The 23786-nt window shown below is 42.1% G+C and overlaps 1 protein-coding gene across 3 annotated transcripts in view; it reads right to left on the bottom strand.

The window, feature by feature from the left end:
- ppp1r9ala (protein phosphatase 1 regulatory subunit 9A-like A) overlaps window positions 1–20149 on the bottom strand; it is a 104641-nt gene extending 84492 nt beyond the window's left edge. For 2 of the 3 annotated variants that reach the window (XM_078228398.1, XM_078228396.1), the window contains exons 1-2: window positions 19868–20149; window positions 17747–19534 (exon numbers count right to left, since the gene is read on the bottom strand). In XM_078228398.1, coding sequence (XP_078084524.1) covers window positions 17747–19339 — 1593 coding nt within the window. In that variant the 5' untranslated portion in view covers window positions 19340–19534; window positions 19868–20149. Of the gene's footprint in view, window positions 1–17746; window positions 19535–19862 lie in introns of all 3 variants that reach the window. The other variant, XM_078228397.1, reaches the window with a different exon arrangement.
- Between the last annotated feature and the right edge of the window lie 3637 nt (window positions 20150–23786).

Consider the following 23786-nt stretch of genomic DNA (forward strand, 5'->3'; position numbering starts at 1 on the left):
GGGAGAACGTGCGGACTCCGCACAGTGACCCAAGCTGGGAATCAAACCCGGGTCCCTGGCACTGTGAGGTAGCAATGCTAACCACTGTGCTCAATATAAATGTAATTTATACTTCCTCCTGGCTTGCATTCTACATGTCTCAAGTGAGGACTCTTCAAACTGATCAGCTAAAGAGACTTGTTTATTGCCCTATTTCCAAATGTCACACATCTCCTGGAGATGACACTGTGCTGAAACAGACACCCAATGACAGGACGTGTATGCTCTAATGCTCATCAAAACTTTGTGGGCAGCTGTTAGCAAGGTTAGCTGTTAGCAAGTCTGTTCCTTCGCCATCAACAGAAACATCTAGGCCTAGATATGCTGAACAACATGCTTTTCATTTTTGACATTTTCTCCTTTAATTTGCGGTCTCTCAGCACACCACACCTCTCCCCACCCTCCGCAGTCCAACTTAAGATAAATATAAACCTATGACCCACAGATGATATGATTATAGCAAAGTTCCTTTTGGTGTGTGATTCCCGACCTTATATATTAAATCGGAAATTTTAATTTATGAACCAGTATTAATGATTGGAAAATGACTGATCACGTTTTACAGCAAACTGCTGAATGATTCAAAATGAAATTTCTGTGAGCAATCCTTTTCTCATGCATAAAAGATAAATCTTACGCAAAATTCATATCCATTAATTAAAACTATTAAATTGATCATCTGTTAGTATATTAAAAGGTAATACTTCCTTTCATAACTAGGTCTCAAGTATTTTCCTAAATTTTGTTAAACAATTGATAACATTTTTACAGTAAAAAAATAAATGCGTGATGATCTGCAAGCTTCATTTAATTAGACATAATAAACAAAATTTAAACTTCTTCCAACGTGCATTGGATGCATTGTGATGTACATCTGTATAAAGTATATGGGAAATTACTGTAATAGTACGCACTCTAATCAAGCATTTCCAATGATTTGCTTTTTACAGCTTGTGTGGCCCAGATATAAAGTCCTTTCAGCATTCTTAAGAAAGTTACCATGGAGACTTAATTTGAACAATGGCCTTTTATATCCAAAGTGCAGTAGGTGCAAGTACTATTTACAATGGAAAGCCAAGCTTCATTCAGACTGAAGTTCAGAAGGATAACTGTGCCTTGTACATGAAATGTAGGCCCATTACAGTTGAAAATAATATTCAAGAAATGCAAATGGCAAACCCCGAGAAACTGAAAATAATTTATACACCGAACCATGGACTTGATTTATAGTTGTTTCTATTATGCATAGGGCTAAACATTATCTTTTGTCTCATAGTGGCCAGCCTACATCAGTTTTAGTCTATGCGCCCCCCTACATGGTGATTCATCTATTGCCCAATTTTTCTTGCAGCATCCAATGCCACCATCAAGTCTGGGGCTACTGCACTCCTGCTCAACACCTCACCTCCAGCTCTTTGCATTTTAAAGGAGGGAAATTCTTTTGAAGTATTCTTTCCAAAAACATTAGAAAAATTGTCACACTCAAGAAAACTCAAACAGCAGCCTGCTGCTTGCCATTATATTAGGAACACTGATAAGCAAAGATCATTCAGGATAGCATACCTTGTGGTTCTGCTTTGTTCCAGCTTTTATACTGAGCAAATTACACTAATTTAGACTCACCACAGTTTACTTCTCTAAAATACACAAGCCGCATTCACAAGACAAAAAAATGTAGAGAAGGACATCACAATAAAAACACAGAACAACAGCTAAATATGTTAAAAGGGCAACACAAGAATGGAGTACGAAATCAGAGTTGAAAAATGATAAGATTCTAACTTTAAAAAAGTGAAGGACCAATGGTGCAGCCAACTAATTCCGGGAAGGTGGCAGAATCAGAGAAGCAGGGAACTTGGGGTGAGGGATTATATCACAAACAAAGAACAAAGAACAAAGAACAATACAGCACAGGAACAGGCCCTTCGGCCCTCCAAGCCCGCGCCGCTCCCCGGTCCAGGATTGAATCCTGAATCCAGGATCCCCGCCCAATTTTCCAGCCTATCTACATACCAATATCCTATCCACCGAGCTGTCCCTCACAGCTACGATGCTTTGTTCATTACAACCTATTAACTTACCCCCACCCCCCCATTCCAGACCATGTGATCTCCAGGGAGAGGCGAAAACCCAGAGTGAAAAACCCCAGGGCCAATATGGGGAAAACAAAATCTGGGAAATTCCTCTCCGACCCCCTGAGGCGATCGAAACGAGTCCAGGAGATCACAATGGCCCCGATCGGAAAATGCTTCCCAACCCTAGTCATTTCCACTTCCACGAACACCATATGAATCCCCTGCCCCCGAGACAGGTTCCCAACTATCCGCAGTCTCACTCTGTACTGGCACCAGCAAGATGATCGTAGAATGAAGCCTTGAAACGAGAAACCAGGAACAATTAGCCCGCGCCGCTCCCTGGTCCAAACTAGATCACTCTTTTGTATCCCTCCATTCCCACTCCGTTCATATAGCTGTCTAGATAAGTCTTAAACGTTCCCAGTGTGTCCGCCTCCACCACCTTGCCCGGCAACCCATTCCAGGCCCCCACGACCCTCTGTGTGAAATATGTCCTTCTGATATCTGTGTTAAACCTCCCCCCCTTCACCTTGAACCTATGACCCCTCGTGAACGTCACCACCGACCCGGGGAAAAGCTTCCCACCGTTCACCCTATCTATGCCTTTCATAATTTTATACACCTCTATTAAGTCTCCCCTCATCCTCCGTCTTTCCAAGGAGAACAACCCCAGTTTCCCCATTCTCTCCTCATAACCAAGCCCCTCCATACCAGGCAACATCCTGGTAAACCTCCTCTGTACTCTCTCCAAAGCCTCCACGTCCTTCTGGTAGTGTGGCGACCAGAACTGGACGCAGTATTCCAAATGCGGCCAAACCAACGTTCTATACATCTGCAACATCAGACCCCAACTTTTATACTCTATGCCCCGTCCTATAAAGGCAAGCATGCCATATGCCTTCTTCACCACCTTCTCCACCTGTGACGTCACCTTCAAAGATCTGTGGACTTGCACACCCAGGTCCCTCTGCGTCTCTACACCCTTTATGGTTCTTCCATTTATCGTGTAGCTCCTCCCTACATTATTCCCACCAAAATGCATCACTTCGCATTTATCAGGATTGAACTCCATCTGCCATTTCCTTGCCCAAATTTCCAGCCTATCTATATCCTTCTGTAGCCTCTGACAATGTTCCTCACTATCTGCAAGTCCTGCCAGTTTTGTGTCGTCCGCAAACTTACTGATCACCCCAGTTACTCCTTCTTCCAGATCATTTATATAAATCACAAACAGCAGAGGTCCCAATACAGAGCCCTGCGGTACACCACTAGTCACAGGCCTCCAGCCGGAAAAAGACCCTTCCACTACCACCCTCTGTCTTCTATGACCAAGCCAGTTCTCCACCCATCTAGCCACCTCCCCCTTTATCCCATGGGATCCAACCTTTTTCACTAGCCTACCATGAGGGACTTTGTCAAACGCTTTACTAAAGTCCATATAGACAACATCCACGGCCCTTCCTTCGTCAACCATTTTGGTCACTTCTTCAAAAAACACCACCAGGTTCGTGAGGCATGACCTCCCTCTCACAAAACCATGTTGACTATCGTTAATGAGTTTATTCCTTTCTAAATGCGCATACATCCTATCTTTAAGAATCTTCTCCAACAACTTCCCCACCACGGACGTCAAGCTCACCGGCCTATAATTACCCGGGTTATCCTTCCTACCCTTCTTAAATAACGGGACCACATTGGCTATCCTCCAATCCTCTGGGACCTCACCTGTGTCCAGTGACGAGACAAAGATTTGCGTCAGAGGCCCAACTATTTCACCTCTCGTCTCCCTGAGCAGCCTTGGATAGATTCCATCAGGCCCTGGGGATTTGTCAGTCTTTATATTCTCTAACAAACCTAACACTTCCTCCTTTGTAATGGAGATTTTCTCCAACGGTTCAACACTCCCCTCCGAGACACTCCCAGTCAACACATCCCTCTCCTTAGTGAATACCGACGCAAAGTATTCATTTAGGATCTCCCCTACCTCTTTGGGCTCCAAGCACAAGTCCCCACTTTTGTCCCTGAGAGGTCCGATTTTTTCCCTTACAACCCTTTTGTTCCTAACGTATGAATAAAATGCCTTGGGATTCTCCTTAATCCTGTCTGCCAAGAACATTTCGTGACCCCTTTTTGCTCTTCTAATTCCCCGTTTGAGTATTTTCCTACTTTCATTATACTCCTCCAGAGCTCCCTCCGTTTTTAGCTGCTTGGACCTAACATACGCCTCTCTTTTCCTTTTGACCAGTCCCTCAATTTCCCTGGTTATCCACGGTTCTCTAATCCTACCCTTCCTATCCTTCTTTTTTACAGGCACATGCTTGTCCTGTAGCCCTAACAACCGTTCCTTAAAAGACTGCCACATACCAGATGTGGATTTACCCTCAAACAGCCTCTCCCAATCAAGAGCTGCCAATTTCTGCCTGATCCCAATAAAGTTAGCCTTCCCCCAATCCAACACCTTACCCTTGGGACACCACTCATCCTTTTCCATCACTATCCTAAAGCTAACAGAATTGTGGTCACTATTTGCCACATGTTCCCCGACCAAAACTTTGAAGACCTGACCGGGTTCATTCCCCAGCACCAGGTCCAGTATAGCCCCCTCTCTAGTTGGGCTGTCCACATATTGTTCCAACGAACCCTCCTGTACACATTTTACAAATGCCTCACCATCCAGAGTCCCTGCCCTCAGCGATTTCCAGTCTATACCAGGGAAATTGAAGTCTCCCACTACAACAACCCTATATTTCCTGCACCTATCCAGTATCTCCTGACATATCCATTCTTCCACTTCCCTTGGGCTGTTGGGGGGCCTGTAGTACACCCCCAACATAGTGACTGCGCCTTTCCTGTTTCTAAGCTCCACCCAGAGTGACTCGCTACACGACTCCTCCGAATTGTCCTCCCTCTGCACCGCTGTAATATGCTCTCCAACCAATACCGCTACTCCCCCACCTCTTTTGGCCCCTCCTCTGTCTCGCCTAAAACACTTGTACCCTGGAATATTCAGCTGCCAGTCCTGTCCCTCTTTCAACCAAGTCTCCGTCACCGCAACCACATCCAAATTCCTCGTGCGCATTAAGGCCCCAAGTTCGTCTGTTTTACCTGCTACGCTCCTTGCATTGAAGTATAAGCACTCCAGACCCCCAGGCTCAGTGAGGTCGTCCTCCCCCAGAGTGCTCTTCTTCTTTGCCAGCCTTGTCCCAGCCCCAAGCTCGTCCCCAGCCACCACACTTATAGACCTAATAGTTTGATCCCCACCCCCCTGCCACACTAGTTTAAACCCCCCCGAACTGCATTAGCAAAGCTCCCAGCCAGGATATTTGTGCCCTTCCAACTTAGTTGTGACCCCTCCCTCTTGTACAGGTGCCATCCTCTCCTGAAAACCTCCCATTGGTCTATGAAAATAAAGCCCTCCCTCCTGGACCAGTCCTTTAGCCAGGCATTCATTTGAACCAACTCCCTATTCTTATCCTCACTGGCACGAGGCATTGGGAGCAGCCCAGAGATGGCCACCCTAGTGACCCTACTTTTTAACCTATTTCCCAACTCCCTGAATTGCTCCCTTAGGACCCCCCTACTCTTCCTATCTACGTCATTTCCACCAATGTGTATAATGACATCCGTTTCTTTATCTTCCCCTTTTAAAATGCCTCCTATCCGCTCGGAGACATCCGTGACCCCAGCACCAGGTAGGCAGACTACCATCCTGGAGTCCCGTTCGCCCCCACAGAATCGCCTGTCTGTCCCTCTAACTGACGCATCCCCCACCACTATCGCTCTCCTAACCCCTCTCTTCCCTTTCCGGGCCACAGAGCCTGACTGTGTGCCAGTGACCTGGTCACTGTGTCTTACCACTGGAGAGGCACACTCCTCCACACTATCTAAAACAATGTACCTGTTTTGGAGTGGGACAACCACAGGTGACCCTTCTTCTAACTGTCCACTCCCCTCCCCTCTCACACCTGTCACCAAGCCCTTCCTATTTTGAGACACCTCTGGAGACCTCCCTTGTACTTTACCCTTCTGCCCTTTACTCCTCCTAACTGTGACCCACGTGTCATTCTCTCGATGCCCCGGTGTAACTAGTTGCCTATAACTGCTGTCAATTTTTCTCCCATTTTCCCTGATTAGGCTAAGGTCAGCGATCTGCAGCTCCAGTTCCCTAACACGGTCTCTCAAGAGCTGCAGTTCCACGCACCTGGCACATATGTGAACCTCTGGGAAGCTCGGTGTTTGCAGAAACTCCCACATCCCACATCGGAAGCACTGAACTGGCCGATCAGTCATACCTGCCCTTATCCTTTATAGGGTTGGGTAAAAAATAACTAGCCTTGCCTTGCCCTTTTAGCCCAAGCCCTGTGAGCCAAAGCCCTTATAATGCACACTCTGCTCCCCACTCACTCCACTGCCCGCTCCCGACGCTGCCCGCTGTATAGTGCAGACGGCTTTTTATGCTCCCGACGAACCCCCCAAGTAACTGCCTTTTATACTAAGACTCAACCTCCCAGAATCCCCTTCAGCTGACCTCACTTCCTCAATTCAAAACCCTGAAAAAAGCCCGCGAAATATACTAGGAATACCCTTAAATGAATAAATGAATAATTAAATCACTTCTTAGCTTACTCTCAGCACTCCTGCTAAGACTCTCTCCCCCACTCTCACTCCAGTTAAACAAAGAGATCGAACCCCCCAGGTAACTGCCTTTTATACTAAGACTCAACCTCCCAGAATCCCCTTCAGCTGACCTCACTTCCTCAATTCAAAACCCTGAAAAAAGCCCGCGAAATATACTAGGAATACCCTTAAATGAATAAATGAATAATTAAATCACTTCTTAGCTTACTCTCAGCACTCCTGCTAAGACTCTCTCCCCCACTCTCACTCCAGTTAAACAAAGAGCTGACAGAGATTACGGAGGGAAGAAGGGCTGAAGCAAGGGAGTTAAAACAAGTTTAAAATTTGCAACTATCTTGTTCATTCAGTGAGTGTATAGCAAGACTGATCTTTCTGGGGAGAGCAAAATGAGGTCAGTCGAACATTACCCTCTAAATACCTTTTTTGTGTGCAGCCTATTCATTTAAGTGCACAGGACCTTTAAAAAATGAATGGCTGTGCATACGTGTATCTGAAAGAGACCGACTTGTGTTCAGCTGGCGTGGGAACTTCCAGGTTGTTGCGCAGCTTGGAGGGAACATTGAATTGAAATAGTAAAGTCTAGAGAGAACAAAAGAATGGATTTGTTGATTTGTTCTTTTATTTTTAATTCAGAATAGAGGGCAATTTTGCCAGAGTAGAATGAGGCCCACTAAACTTTTTGATCTGATAGCAGATGATTAAGCCGATTTATGCACAAGATGCATTGAAATCTCATACCCCTTGGACTTGTGAGAAAAGTTGGAAGCCATGGGGAGGGGATGTGAGTGGAAAGACCATAATGGGAAACAAGATTTATTAGAACATAAGTGTTGATAAGGTGAGGGATTAGTTGAGTAAAACAACAGCTGTAAGAGTTGTTGTGTCAAATGGGTGCCAAATGCTGGGCCAAAGAGAGTTTGAAAGTGTAGCCACAAGCAACAAGGAGGAAGTATTTATTTCAGGGACAGATGTAAAAGGACATGGGGTTGTAAGGGATATTAGGGAGTGGTCAGTCATTTAGGATCACATGAGATAGTAAGGTGTCCATGAAGGACAGATTATTTGGAGGGAAAGGTTTGGCAAGACAGGGCAGGGAGCCAAATACTTGTTTGGCTAAATACCGCAGAAGTTCACTTTTGATATAATCAAAAAACAAATATAGACGATGCTCATATTTGCAGGACTATCTGGATAGCTCAGAAGAATCAAATTACTTGGACAGCTCTTTGAAAGAGCTAGCATAGGCATCACAGGTCAAATGTCTCTTTCTTATTCTATGATTCTATTCTTTACCCGTTATCTTCTAAAAACTGATATATCCTAAAATGCATGAAAAGCTATTTAGCCGACGAAATATCTCAAAAAACAGGTGCTATTCCTTTTTTTTTTACAACTGGAGGTACAAATTTTATTTTATTTCTCAAATTGTCATTAACTGACAATGGCCAAGTTTAACAGTAAACCTTCAGGCATGCTTCACTACTGAAGCAACTGACTTTCAACAGTACTGCCATGATGTGACTGGAAAAGATTTAAAATCATAAAGCAATTTGTGATGGAAAAAAAACTAATTTGAAACATCTGTAACCATTCAAATTTCCCAGTCCTCAACAGCATGTATGTATTCAAGACAAAACTAATTCAGCAGGACATCACAATTGATATTGCATCTTGCTATTGTAGATCACAGTACATAAGACAAACTTTGAAGACTCCAAAAATCCTTACAAAAATGGGGATCAACTAGTAAGCTAGGTTTAAATGTGAGCCGCTGGGATGGGTATGGGTGGTCACCATTTTGAAATGTAAAAAAAACAATTCATACCAAATCAATTAAATTATTCAATTAATCAATTCTACAAAAGATACCTTTAACTCCAATTAAACATTTTAAAATTTGTCAAATTCATTGGCTTCAGCATCCAATGCAAAGAGTTCAAATTCATTGAGTCACCTTGGTTGACTATGATCATCATAAGGATCCCACTCTAGATCAGGTGTGGCACTTTCAGTTTCATAATCATTCCATCCTCAATAAATCTTCCTCCTTTCCATTCATTGAACTGAATATTCTCAATTTCTTGAATGATCTGATGACACTTTGTGCACTAATAGCAGCCCATGATTTGATGACGAAACTAAACAAAACATCACTCTGGCCAGCACACACATTTCCATCTTTGTGAAGCTTTTTTTCTCCATCAACCATCTACCTAGTCCATTCAGCTCCAACTTGATCTTAAATGGCATGTTGGGGCACGCAACCAAAGATAGAACCACAGACTTAGAGCCCTGGTATAACTGCAATTTAGATGTTATTTCTTCACAGGCGCCTCTTGATCTCACTAGCTATATTTATGGGAGCTGAACAGTAATAAGCCACAATTTTTACATTGGCTAGCAGGTTGCCTTTTCCACACATTATCAATCTATTACTTCACTCCATCTTTATCCATCCAATTCTTATCATGTACATGCACAAAAGCTCCTTCAGGGATCTTGATTTTCAGCACGGTTTTTACATTTGAAAATTACCATACGATTTAATTTTGCTCCATTGGTTATGCAGGGTAGTACCACTGTGAATCAGTTTGCAGATAACACCAAGATTGGTGGCATATTGGACAATGAAGAAGGTTATCTAGGATTGCAACAGGATCTTGATCAATTGGGCCAGCGGGCCGATGAATGGCAGATGGAGTTTAATTTAGATAAATGTGAGGTAATACATTTTGGTAGATTGATCCAGGACAGGACTTACTCAGTTAATGGTAGGGCATTGGGGAGAGTTATAAAACAAAGATCTAGAGATACAGGTTTATAGCTCCTTGAAAGTGGAATCACAGGTGGACAGGGTGGTGAAGAAGGCATTCGGCATGCTTTGTGTCATTGGTCAGAGCATTGAATACAGGAGCTGGGACGTCTTGTTGAAGCTGTACAAGACATTGGTAAGGCCACACTTGGAATACTGTGTACAGTTCTGGTCACCCTATTATACAAAGGAAACTATTAAACTAGAAAGAGTGTAAAAAAGATTTACTAGGTTGCTACCGGGACTTGATGGTTTGAATTATAAGGAGAGGCTGGGACTTTTCTTTCCTGGAGCGTAGGAGGCTTAGGGCTGATCTTATAGAGGTCTATAAAATAATGAGGGGCATAGATCAGCTAGATAGTCAATATCTTTTCCCAAAGGTGTGGGAGTCTAAAACTAGAGGGCATAGGTTTAAGGTGAGAGGGAAGAGATACAAAAGGATCCAGAGGGACAATTTTTTCACACAGAGGGTGGTGAGTATCTGGGACGAGCTGCCAGAGGTAGTAGAAGAGGTGGGTGCAATTTTGTTTTTTAAAAAGCATTTAGAAAGTTACAAGCATAAGATGGGTTTAGGGGGATATGGGCCAAATGCAGGCAATTGGGGCTAGCTCAGTGGTAAAAACTGGGTGGCATGGACAAGTTGGACTGAAGGGCCTGTTTCCATGCTGCAAACTTCTATGACTCTAGTTGTGGGATGAAAAATTAAGGCTGACTACTAATATAAGCACAGCAAGTCATGGCTGAAAAAGGGAAAGAGTGTCAACTTAATTACCAAGTCTGTGCAAAAACATGATTTTTGGGACTGGTAAAATGGGCTTGACTTAAATGCTGCAACTTACAGTCCGTTGTGAGTGTGGTAGATGAAACGCTCACACCAGCTGGGGAAAATGCAGGTGCCTTTTCTACAGGAGAAAGGCAAGGGAAAAATAGGGAATAGGGAAAATTCACCAAGTGACCCAGTTCAAAAAGCCATGGCTTATCTCTACCCCTCCTCTCTTTTCAAAGGCACTTTATTGAATAAATTTATATTATTTGTTTCAAAGGCTTGAAGTTTATTATTACTGTTTGAGTAAAACCAAGTGCCACCTAATCCCCCTTTTGCTCTTTCATAAACTTGTGTTCCCTTGCATTTGGAACCATCTTCCATATTGTTTGCACCCCTCCTAACAGCTGATGCAGGAGCAAAGACACATCCATCCTTTCAACTTATAGACACTAAACATTGCAGACAGACCTAACAATGGAATAGCAACATACATATTTTCCTTAACAATGGGGTTAAGAAAAGACAGAATGTAACTGCAGCTATGGCTCAGCCATGAAGACAATTTTGACATTTAGCTTCAGGCCGCTCTATATAGATCCAAAGCTCCTCAAGGTTTTGACAATCATAGCAGCAACCATATGGGATTTCATCAGTAAGCTTACAACAGTCAGGAGAATCTGCACAGTTTAGGAGCTTTATGCTAGATATTTTCTAAAGTTTTAGGTCATACACTTTTAAGCTGCTTCTAATGAGAAGCAATTTTAACATTTTACAAAGTCGTCACTCAGCTTGGTGGGAATTTCTAGTGGCGTTGTGACTGAGAAATTACATTAGCTTGTGTTCTGTTTTGCAGGTGTTAATTTAGTCTTATGGTCAATAATCTGACGATCAATAATCTGATAAAAGATCACTCGAAATGTTAACTCGGTTTCTCTCTCCAAAGACGCGAGCAAATCTAATGAGTGAGTATTTCAAGCATTTTCGGTTTTATTGAAGCTATTCACAGCCTGTTTTCCAGAGGCAGTTTTAATATGGAACTCTGCTGAGAAAAAATTGATAGGCGAGAAAAGGTTTGGCTTTGGAAAGAGGCATCTCATGGTGCACACCTTTGGCTGAGGCATTTTTCCCTACACCCTTCAGCTCAAAAATGTTTTGTGCCATAATTTGCTGGAAATGTGAGCTGATATGATGCAGTAGGGGCAACAGGGAATCTGGGACCTTAAGTGAGCAACAGTACCAGAGTATCTCCTCCACTAATGAAATTTAAGAATGGAGAAAGAACAGAACAACAAAAGAGGACAAACTAGAGTCAAATCAGGTACAGAAAATGAGATAAAGAATGAAACAATTGGATTAAAATAGAGAGACAGAAAGGAAAAAAAATAAAAATTAACAATGACATTTTTAAAGTCTCTTTTAAAGTTATTTACATGCAGGAATGAGAACGAAACATTTAGATCACAGAATCCCTACAGTGCAGAAGGAGGCCATTCGGCCCTTGAGTCTGCACCGACCACAATTCCACCCAGGCCCTATCCCCATAACCCCATATATTTACCCTGCTAATCCCCTGACACTGGAGTCAATTTACCATGGCCAATCAACCTAACCTGCACATCTTTGGACTGTGGGAGGGAACCGGAACACCCGGAGGAAACCATGCAGACACGGGAAGAATGTGCAAACTCCACTCAGGCAGTGACCCGAGACCGGAATTGAACCTGGGTCCCTGGCGCTGGGAGGCAGCAATGCTAATCACTATGCTGCCCAGTTTGTTCGAATTGTTTAAATTCTGAGTCAGAAGGATGCATTAGCTGTCATTAACAACTGCCATGTTGTTAAAAGGGTACTTGTGCTCTAACTGTCAGACCTGAATTTCTGTGGCACATTTAATGGGCAATTGTGTTAGCCTCCCCATTGTTTTTAAGAACTTTCTGGGATAAGGGCAAGGTGTCGTTTGTGAAAAGCAAACAGAGTGGCTCAAGTCGGCCAACAACTTCTGGAGATTCACAACTCAAGGCATATTTCTTAATTCCCCAAATTTGCTGCTTATTTACACATTTAAACTGCATGCATATTAGGATGCTATATTTTCAGCAAGATGCCAGCTAAGCAGCAATCCTTTCTGAAAGAAAGTTTGGCTTAAAAGTTATTTGGAAACCTATTCAAATTCATTATACAGTTTGTACCTACAAAATGCAGTGCAGCAACTTGCCAAGATTCCTTTGACAGCAACATCTAAACATGTGACATCTACCACTTAGAAGGGCATGGGGCAGTAGCTGATTGGGAACAGCATCATGTGCAAGCTTCCCTCTGAAATATATTGTCATCCCTTCACTATTGCTGGGTCAAAATCCTGGAATCCTTTCCTAATAGCACTCTGGATGTACATACATTACATGGGCTACAGTAGTTATGCATGTATATTAGGATGCTATATTTTCAATTAGGGATGAACAACAAAGGCTGGCCTTGCCAGCAACACTCATGCATACCCCAAGAACGAAGGAAAAAAAACAAATAATTTTCAAAAACATGAGCTATAATGGTGAAGACACAATTTGACTTTTAATTGAAAAGTAAATAATTTGAATATAACCAATTCAGTTGATAATCAAATAAGAGATTTCCTTCTTCCTGTCTCATACAATCTATTTAAAAATATATACTTCATAAACTTCACAAATTTGTCCATTAGCCTTTCAACAACTCAAACACAACAAAACAAAAATTGCTGAAGCCAAAAATAAATTTTCTAACAAGGGGAACTAACTAAATTCTACTGACATATCTTGGGAAACTGAGCACATATTTAAACTACAGCATTATCATCTAACATAGTTAGAGCTTTGGCAAAAAGGTCAATTCCAGGCCCAGATTTTTATTGTGAACTCATTGTATGATGACACAAAAGTCAATGTTATTGATAGGTTTAACTAGGTTTTGTGAAATAGGTAATTATTTAACTTTGCAATGCATAAACATGAGGAGAGCACACGCTGGGAACACTAATTGAAAAGTGTTGAGGTAAAAGTTCTAAGATTGGAGAGAAGGGTCCTGGAAATTGGTAGCACTGGGAGTAAAATCCTGAAGTCTAGGACTAAGAAGCACTCTGTTTATGAACTGTTGAGAGGGTAGAACAGCAAGAGTTCCAAGAAAGGGGTTATGCATTAATCTCTCTGAGCCCAAAAATAATTCAAAGAAAATTATTTCAGCATTTAAATCTTTTGATGGAGAAAAATATTCTAAATATAGAAATTTGTTTCACTATCAAAGAAGTCATTGCTCCTAATCATCTCACTTAATTACAAGTATTGCCTAAGTGAACAGTTCCAAATAAAATGGAGCAGATATTTTTCCATATGATATGGTTTGAAATAAGACATCAAGAATTCAATGGATTTCTTTTCAAGTAATTGAGAAAAGTAAAAAGATATTTGCAGGGTGAGGGGATACACTTTGTTTAGAGTCAAAACTACAAATGAATTCTGGGAATTTCTGCAAACTACAAATGCTCAAAATGTGATTTGACTGAAAACCCTCAAGCATTATGAGAACAAAATTACATCTAGACATTTGAGATAGAACTGAAAAAGGTGGCATTGAGTAGCTCAATCATCACAACAGATGTCAGCATCCAAGTATCCCTCAATCTGAGGAGGGCTTTACTAATTAAAACACCCTTATGATTCACTCAAACTAACACAGTTCAAATTAAAGCTATATCAGAATCTCATTGTCATGATCAATAATACAGTTCACATCCTGAAGTGCCTATTGGTCAGAGGTGAATCCTGTTGGTGGTCCTTCTCCAATGTCATCTGTACATACATGCAGAGAGTGAGCCTCTCATTGAGTTAGCTCCGCAAAATACTTGGGAGAAACACAATTTTTCAATCTCTGAATTTTACTTTGCAGTCAAAAAAGTTTTTGCATTACTCAAAAATGCTAACGTCTTAAAGGATCATAAATATTACCTAACAAAAATTTGAGGGTTAAATCCCATCTAATCATTTGTGCAACTACCAACAGTTTTCATCACCAACTATCATTTTGGTCTCAAAATCAACCAGTGAATGAACCTTAAATGCCATAATGATTGTTGCCCTCACTCCATTTGTGACATATGTCAAATGTAGGAAAATATTTTCAAATAGCTGCACAGTTTTATGGGAGCTTTGGAGCTAAATTTTAAATTGAGGACTTTTCAATTGTTTTCCTTCAAGGACTTTTAGATTTTAAGAGTAATCTCTCCTAAATGGGGTCACTAGAATTATTTAAGTGGTAAAATTACAGAATACATTAGAATGTTAGAAAATAAAGTATTAATATTTCCAGGATATATTCATACACATTTTTATATTAACCCTGTCAGAAATGGATGTAATTACTGAACCCTACAAAGAACATAAAATTAAACATTTGACAGCAAAATTTAGAAATAATTTGAACATCACAATAATGTGTCAAATGTAGACTATTCAACCTACAGTACATGACGTGCTGCAATATCAATTTGTACAAGAATTATTTTCCATTTATCTAACAACCTCTCTAAAATGTGCAGTCAGATGTGCCTGGGAAGGGTGAACTACTTAGATTTTTATTCCTCTAAGAATGTGAGATGTTGAAGGAAAAACATGAATGATGGTCACAACTGGATTTTGGTCTGTTTTAGAACCATAGAAAATTACAGCTCAGAAACAGGCCTTTTGGCCTTTCTTGTCTGTGCCGAACCATTTTATGCCTAGACCTGCACTTGGACCATATCCCTCCACACCCCTCTCATCCATGAACCCGTCCAAGTTTTTCTTAAATGTTAAAAGTGACCCTGCATTTACCACTTTATCCGGCAGCTCATTCCACACTCCCACCACTCTCTGCGTGAAGAAGCCCCCCCTAATATTCCCTTTAAACTTTTCTCCTTTCACCCTTAACCCACTTTTGTGGCACTTTGAAAATAGATTTTTTGATAAGTAAACTGTTTTTTAAAATACATTAATATTTGATCAGAAAATATGCTGCTAAGTTATTTAGATGTCAGATCACAACCAGTTGATTAAAAAAATGCTGAAAAAGGTTTCACAGAAACAATGACAGCTTAGTTGACAAATTTCAAAATTGATCTATAAAATTCACAAATCTTATTACCATCAACTGGTAGTTTGATGGTAGGAAACCATATATAATCCTGGTGGTTGAATGGTCTCAAAATCATATCAACCACAATGATGAGCACTTAACCAAGAGACATGGCAGAGTTTTGTTTGGTAGTCATGATGTGGAGATGCCGGCGTTGGACTGGGGTAAACACGGTAACAGTTGCACAGTAAGAGTAACCTGGTGTTGTTAAAGCTCTTAGAGTTTTGTTTGCCTTGGATCTGAGGCAGGCAAGGCTAAACAGCTTTCTGTCATTTTTGGTATGCAAGCAAACAATTTCTGCAGATCAACTGAGAGCATATTATATCTGCTATTAGAGAGAATTGCTCTCTGCCGTGTTCCATCCCAAGGAACATCTTCAGCAGAAAATGGACAGACTCATTCATTCATGCCTGTAGAGCGCTTGGTTTGACCATTAGTATCAGGAAGACAAATGTCATGGTTCAGGACATTGCCAGTGTTGGTGACACTGGAGGCTGTTGATAGCTTCACATATCTCAGCTTCACAATCTTAATTGACAAATGTCACTTGATGTTGAAATCAACATGGACATTGTAAAAGTCTCAACTGTTGCATCCAAGCTGAGTAAGTAGTGTGAAACAACAGCAACCTGATGAAAAACAAAATGCGAGTTTTCTAAGCTTGTGTCCTTCAGTGTTCTCCTCTACAGTTGTCAGATCTGGACATCATATGCTGGACAGGAGAAAAGACTACATTATTTCCACCGTCACTGTCTCAGACATCTCTTTGCAGGAAATGGTCACCAGCTGAGGGGCCATGGAGTACGCTAATTCTGTCAGCATATACTCATTACATCAACAAGATGTGAGAGGGCTTGGCTATTTTCATCTGATGAATGACAGTCATACCCCAAATAGCAGCTGTACATTGAATCATGACCTGCAGGATGCCCATACCTCCATTACAAAAATACCTGCAAGCAAGATATGTAGATGGCAGACATCAACACAGACAACTGGAAACCAGTCGCCAAAGGCCAGGGCTTCTGGAGGTTGACTTTGCGTGGGACATTAAACAAGCCGAGAAGAAACAGAAAGTTCTGCCAGCCGAGAAAACAGAAACCAGCAAATCCTGCATCTTTTTGGTCCACTGCATTCATCTGCAGCAAGTGTGGCAGAGATTGCCATGCCAGAGTGAGGCCTCCTGAGCCACACTAGGCATTTCTTTTGATACCAATCAAGTAAACGAACTCAAATTAACTTAGGGACAAATTAAAAGGGGCAACTCCCCAAAAGGAAGGGGGGAACAGCCCGAACCAAAAACAAAGTCGAAAGGAAACTTAAAACGTCAAACCAAAAGGTGATTATCAGGGTCGATAATACACCCCAGCCCCTGCGGCGGCCACACTAGGCAATGCTTAATGTACCAGGCTATAAATCATCTCACGAGACAGGCGGCCTGTGAAGTGGGCAATAGAGGCAATTCCTGCAGACGTACAACAGCAACAACCTTTAACATAGAGTTAATTATACAGAATGCCTAGAACCGAACAAATTTATTTCATACTAATTAGTTTTAAGTGGCACTTTACATGGGAAGTCATGATAAAGTTAGTTTGCAAGCCGAGCAGGTTAGAGGGCAAAAACAGAAAATGTTTTAATCAGATACAGGAATAGATGTTTTTAAATTACATTTTCAGACCCTTTTTTTAAAGGTTCTTGTCTATTTTATGTTGCTAATGGAAGACTGTCCTCCCAGGACAAAATCGGACTATCTCAAGAAACTGAATGGTGCAGCCTTCTACTATTTCATTTCTGGGATTGATATCAAACCCAATCTGCTGACAACCAGGTAAAAATAGAATTGACCGATTTCAGTTTAGTTGTAAGTGAATGCAAGTCAAAAGCACACAATTATATATAATAAAATGGAAAGCTCAGAAATGTCAGGATGTGAGAAATGAAAACACGAAACCAGTGGAGTTCAGGTTGCTCCCTGAATCATGTATATAGTGCAACTACATGTCAGATCTGGCACCAAAAGCAGACCTCTAATCCTTTTATTCAGACACCAGAAAATTTCTATACACTAAGCTCTTGAGCGATTTCTTGCAGTAACAGGTTTTCAATTTAAATTGGAATTAGGACAGAAGTTACTTATTTCCAAACTAATCTCTATCTAGTCAGTGAATCCGGAATGAAAAAAAAATGTTTTTTTAAAATCCCTGCAAATATTATTCAGATTCCCCTCCTCTTTCAGTATTTTTAACTGAAGAAAATCAAATTACTTACCTTGATTGGAGCCATCGAAAAATGAACCTTTCTGCGTAAATTTGGCTCTTCTTCCTCAGAAAGTCCAGATATTTCCTCATAATCATCATCAAGGGTATAGTCATCAGTAAAGTATTCATCATCACACTTGCTTTCGTTTTCTTCTTGGAAAGATTCCTCAGTATCTTTATCATCTACAAATGCAGCATTCTCTATCCCACAAACCTCTGAGCCCAAAAACAACTTTCCACTAACTCCATCTTCGTCTTCAATGTTCTCAACATCCTCATCTTCCTCCTCTCCTACACTGTCATCAGATTTGGTCATTATCCCTTCAAATGTCTGATCATGTTCTTTGTTGTTGAAAGTTTTACGAGTCTGCCCTGTCTCATGGTTAATGCTCGGAGCAAGTGGTTCCACTGACTCCTCTACCTCCCCCTCAACAAAAACTTCATCCAATTCATTTTCACTCTCTGAAGATTCATTCTGAACTTCCACCAACTCTGCCCGAACTACTCCTATTTTGTTGGCACCCACATCTGGAACATGGCTGTCTAGTTCACTGCTGGAGGTACTGCTGTTTACAGGAACCGTTTTATGAGAGGAAGGTGGTTCAGAGAAACCTTTTTGACATTTGTCTGCTTCCAAAAGGTGACTTTCACGTGTCCTGAAATTGTTGCCACACATCTGTATTTCTGCTTCTTTCTGATCTTCACTTTTCTGTGTAGGTATATGCATTGAAATCGAACAAGACGATTTCTCATCATCTCCTGCAGGGGACGTGCTCCTACTAATAAATGTGGTGCTGGGCGGCATTTGGTGCCCTCCAGAAATCCGATACTCAGCTGCAGGGGTCTTTGTTGTGTTGTCTTTGTTTGTTTCATCGCTGTCACTATCCGCTAGGAAGCTTTCTAATCGTCTAGAAATTGGGCCAGCATTTAGAGACGAGCGAGGCTGGTTTTGTTTTGCATCACTGCCGGCTTTCAGATTACTTCGATCTCTCAAATCGCTGTTGGACAGAGCAGTGGGAGTGGAGTCGCTCTTAACTTTTCTTCCTCCACTTTCTGAAGAAGATGAGCCGCTCCTTCTACTCTCGGATGAAACACTACATGTTGAAACTTTGTTCTCGTTTTTATGAGGGGTTTTGTCCGAAATCTTTTCATCAATTTGACGCTCAAAAAGTTTTCTCGTTTCTGAGAATTTTTCAGCCATGCTCGTTTTGTCCAAATCCCCATCTTCACTGCTTGTTTTATCCGAACTGGGTGTTTTTTGATACGACTTATGGGCATTGTTATAGACAACTCCACTCGATGGTTTTTGTTGAGAGACTGGATTCAAATCAGACTTGCTAGTTTCATTAATTTCATCTGGCGTGTTTCCCATTTGGAGCAACATGCTTTTTATTTTATGTACGCGGTTACCGAAATGCCTCCCTCGCATGTCTTCCCTGTGCCCGGATTCTCTGTTGGCTTTTTGGGCACCCATTTTAGATATGTTCTCCTGCTTGCTGCCATCGAAAGTGCACCTCAGAGCCTGGAAATCCGCCTTGTAAGCATTCCGATGGGGCGAAGCGCTCCGGAACGTCCTCTCACCTTTCCCTTCGGCTTTCATCATGTTAAATCAAATGTTCTTAGGCGGCGGTGATCAGATGGGAATGGTTGGCAAAGTTTGTCTGCCCGTCCCCCGGAGGTGAGCATCGGCTCCTTCGCCACACACACGACAAAAAGCTTGAAGAGACCACTTGGGGACGAGAAGGCGCTCCGATGGCTGGAGCCTGGGCGCTTACTTCAGGGGCTCGGAACTCTCCATCTGCAGGAGGGGAAAAGCCGGGAAGGATTAATAACAAGCCTGGGGAGTGGAGGGCAGGGCGGCCCCAATCCGCGTACACATTCCCAAAACTCAACGGCGCCCTGTCCCGACACGAGACAGCGCCTCCCCGCCCAGCCCAGCGATGGGGCTGTGCCTCAACCGCCGCTCTCCCCCCCCCCCCCCCCCTGGGGGGGTGGTCCGGGCCGGGGCTGCACCCGGTTTACCCCCAAACTTTACTTTGTCCAGAAGCCCAACTCCCGTCACCGCTTCAGAAAAAAAAGTATCTTCCAACAACTTTTTAAGAGGCCAAAAAAAACCCCCCTCTAACCTTACCACTCCCCGCAGCGCCGTCAATAGGTCTCCTGACTGGGAGTCAGCCCGCACTCCCCGTGCCAGGGCCGTTCCGGCTCCGACTCTAACTCCGGACCATCGCCATTACCGCTTCCTCCTCCCTCCTCCCCGCTCTCCAGCCCAGCCCGGCCCCCCGCGCACGCGCGCCTGCCACACGGAGCTCCGCGCTCGGGACACAGAGCTCCCCAACTCACAGGGGGCCCCCACGGGCACGGAGCTCCGCGCTCAGGACACAGAACCCCCAACTTACAGCCCCCCCCCCCCCCCCCCCCGATATGGAGCTCCGCGCCCGGGACACAGAGCTCCCCAGTATACTGGGGACTTCTCAGAGGCACAGAGCTCCCCAACTCACAAGGGCCCCCAGAGACACGGAGTTCACATTGGCTTTGCAGTTTCCCGGATTAACGAGAAATAACAAACCATTAAAACGCCCACCCAAGAATTTATGAAGACGGGAGTGTACTGGTTCCCCGCCTTCACTTTTCATGCTATCTGTTGTTCTTGAATAAGTTTTGTTTTGCCAACAGCTGCTTAAAAAATGTATCTCCTCCCCCCTCAAGTATATATTACTGATTTTCCCTCGAAAATTTAGATTCAAAATACTTATACCTTTTCCCACTTAGTTAACTTGGGCATGAATGTATCTTTTTTTGCAAACCACCAGAAACTTATGTTACGTGGGACATTTGTTTTGTTCTAATTTTGTTTGCAACATGTCGCCCCATTCCTTATAATGTTGACGGAGCAAGAGACGTAACCTGTTAAAAGCACCAATTAAATTGTGCAGGTTTTCCAGTGTAGGTGGAACAGCAGTAACATTAAAACACTCCCAAGGGTTTAGTGTAGACTAAATATTGCCCTGAGACACTCCCGCTGTCAAAATTCCTCTTATAAAGCAATCAAACAGGAGGGAATTAGATGACCAAAATGTGTTGCTTTCTTTTGTCAGTCTTGGGCATTTCTAAAGGTGTCTGTTTAAAGAAGGAACGATGACCGTCTTATTCTTTAAAAGGTTATTATGCATGAAGGGAGGGGAAGGCTAAACTAACGCATGCTCAAAAAACGATGATTAACCTTTTGGCGCTGTCAGTTGCTTTAAAGGTATATCTAAGCCGCATTTGTCACTATAGATGGTAAATGAATGAACTAGCGTGTTGTTCACTGCCGCATTTCTCTGGTAACGATTCTCTTGGATTTACAGCGCTTCCCCTTGTGGTTTAACAATACCACAGTGATAGATTTAATCCGCAAAGTGACTACTTGCATGAATGCATTGATAACATTTGAATAGTTCAAAGAACTATTTGCTTACCGTAAACGCTGACATGCAGACACATTCGGTACTGAAATAACTTTTTGGTTGATATTACAATAATCGTCACAGGTTTTACATTAGAATGACGAGGTAAGTCTTACGGTGAAATTTGTGCAATTTGTGCCGATTCCTGAACATTTCCGTGAGATTTGAATTAGAAGGATCTGATTCGATAGATCTGCCACTGGCTTTTCTATGGCACCTCCCTTGTGTGTTGTTGACCTAATTGTAAAAGCTAGGATATATTTAAAGGCAGAAAATGCTGGAAACGCTCAGCGGGTCAGGGAGTATCTGTGGAGAGAAAAGGCACTTCGGGTATGATATGGATCTGAGGCAGTCTGGCCTTAGCCTGCTAAATAAATCGTGGCTTTTAATGTATACAAAATCAGCAAGGAATGCATGACAATTGCCAGAAATGCGAAGAATAGTCAAAATATAACTGCAAATGATCCTAACTAGGTCACTACTAATTTCACAAAAATAATATCTATCATCCCAGTTATTGTTTTATGTGTCTTATACATTGGAGAGAGAACTATAAATAGACAGATTAGACTTTAATTATAATTGTTCTGGGATCAAATGAAGCTGACTGCTAAAACGGCCTAACATGCCAAACCGAATAAATGGGTCTTAATTTCTGTGTAGTGCTCTTAATCTTAAAATGCAAAGTTATACAATAACATGCTTAAGATATCTAAAGAGAATCATAGGATATATGCACACTGGCACTTTTGTGTCGCTCCTCAGAGATTTAAATTCACAGAAGTTGACAAAATCCAACCGTGTGAAGCCCACCTTGGGCTTGACATACCATGGAGTTTGATGACAATGTACTGAGAAGCCTGTGCACTTTTCAACCATTAGCAGAGTTTTAAAAAAATAATATTATCATAAAGCCCACATTCTTCAAAACGTTCAAATTTTCTCAGCTGGAAGTAGGTCTCTCCTGGCTGCAAGATGTGATTCCAGACAGATAATATAAATCAGGCTGACTGAAAATCAATTCCAGAGTAACCAGACTGAGACTATGAATACTACATAGACACAGCCTTAGCTATAGCACAATAGGGCAGAATGTTGAAATGGAAATCAACTAACAAGAGAAGGAAAGGTTTGAATCTGATATTCTGAGTAAAATACCTGTCATTTTTATAGTGTGATGCTGGCCTGCTGCACAGATGATTGCAGTTCCTATGAACTCCACCTTTGTTTCATATCCCTTGACACCCTTGCCTAACAATAACTGTTGCTGTCAGTCTTAAATATCAAATTAGCCAGCAACTTCAGCCTTTTGGGGGAGAGTTCCAGATTTCCACTGCCACTGTGTGGAAACACATGGCCTGATTTCACTCCTAAATGGTCATGCTCTAATTTTACGATGGTGTCTTCCTTCTGGATGTTCCCACCAGAGTAATGTCTCTTTGTATTTATCCTATTGACTCCCTTAATATTTTTTAATTCCTCTATTTGGTCACCCTCTGAACTGTCGCTAGACAGAGAGATTTGTCGCGATGCAACACCGGAAGGACTTTAAGCAAGTCCTACAGAGGTAAGTAATTGAAAGACACACACAGATGAGAAGAAGTAACAGGGACAGAGGGAGGACTATATGAAACCAAGATATAGTAACATAGACTGATTGATACAAAGTTAAAATTTGATAGAGATGGATATATATGGAGGGTGCAAAGGCACTGACCTGCATATACACAACCAAGACACAGAAAATGCTAGCAAATCTCAGCAGGTCTGACAGTATCTGTGGAGAGAGAATAGAGACAACGTTTCAAGTCTGAATGACTCTTCATCAGAGAATCCAGCTTTGATGTAGAATCATCCAGACTCAAAACGTTAGCTCTGTTCTCGCTCCACAGATACTGTCAGACCTGCTGAGATGTTCCAGCATTTTCTGTTTGTTTCAGATTCCAGCATTCGCAGTAATTTGCTTTTAGCATGTGCAGGATCTGGGTATAGGTGCAGAGACTGCTGTGTACAGTGCTTTGTATGAAGTCAAAGTACAGGTTGGTGTAAAATCTTGGTACAGTTGTTAGCTTAAATTGACAAAGACTGGTGAGCAAAATGAGTGGTACAATCAGATATTGGTTTGTACAGCATGGCTCCTGCTCTGCCCAAGACCGCAATAAACTACAAAGAGTCATGAACAAAGCCCTGGCCATCACGCAAACCAGCCTCCCATCCATTGACTCCGTCTACACTCCCTACTGCCTCGGAAAAGCAGCCAACATAATCAAGGACCCCACACACCCCGGACATTCTCTCTTCCATCTTCTTCTGTCAGGAAAAAGATACAAAAGTTTGAGGACACGTACCAACCGACTCAAGAACAGCTTCTTCCTTGCTGTCATCAGACTTTTGAATGGACCTACCTTATATTAAGTTGATCTTTCTCTACACCCTAGCTACTACTATAACACAACATTCTGCACCCTCTCCTTTCCTTCTCTATGTACAGTATGCTTTGTATATCATGCAACAAACAATACTTTTCACTATATTAATACATGTGGGAATAACAATAATAAATCAAATCAAATAATTTAACCCCTGGTAACAGTGAATCTG

Source organism: Mustelus asterias, chromosome 14 (assembly GCF_964213995.1).
Source record: "Mustelus asterias chromosome 14, sMusAst1.hap1.1, whole genome shotgun sequence".
In the NCBI taxonomy this organism is placed as follows: Eukaryota; Metazoa; Chordata; class Chondrichthyes; order Carcharhiniformes; family Triakidae; genus Mustelus; species Mustelus asterias.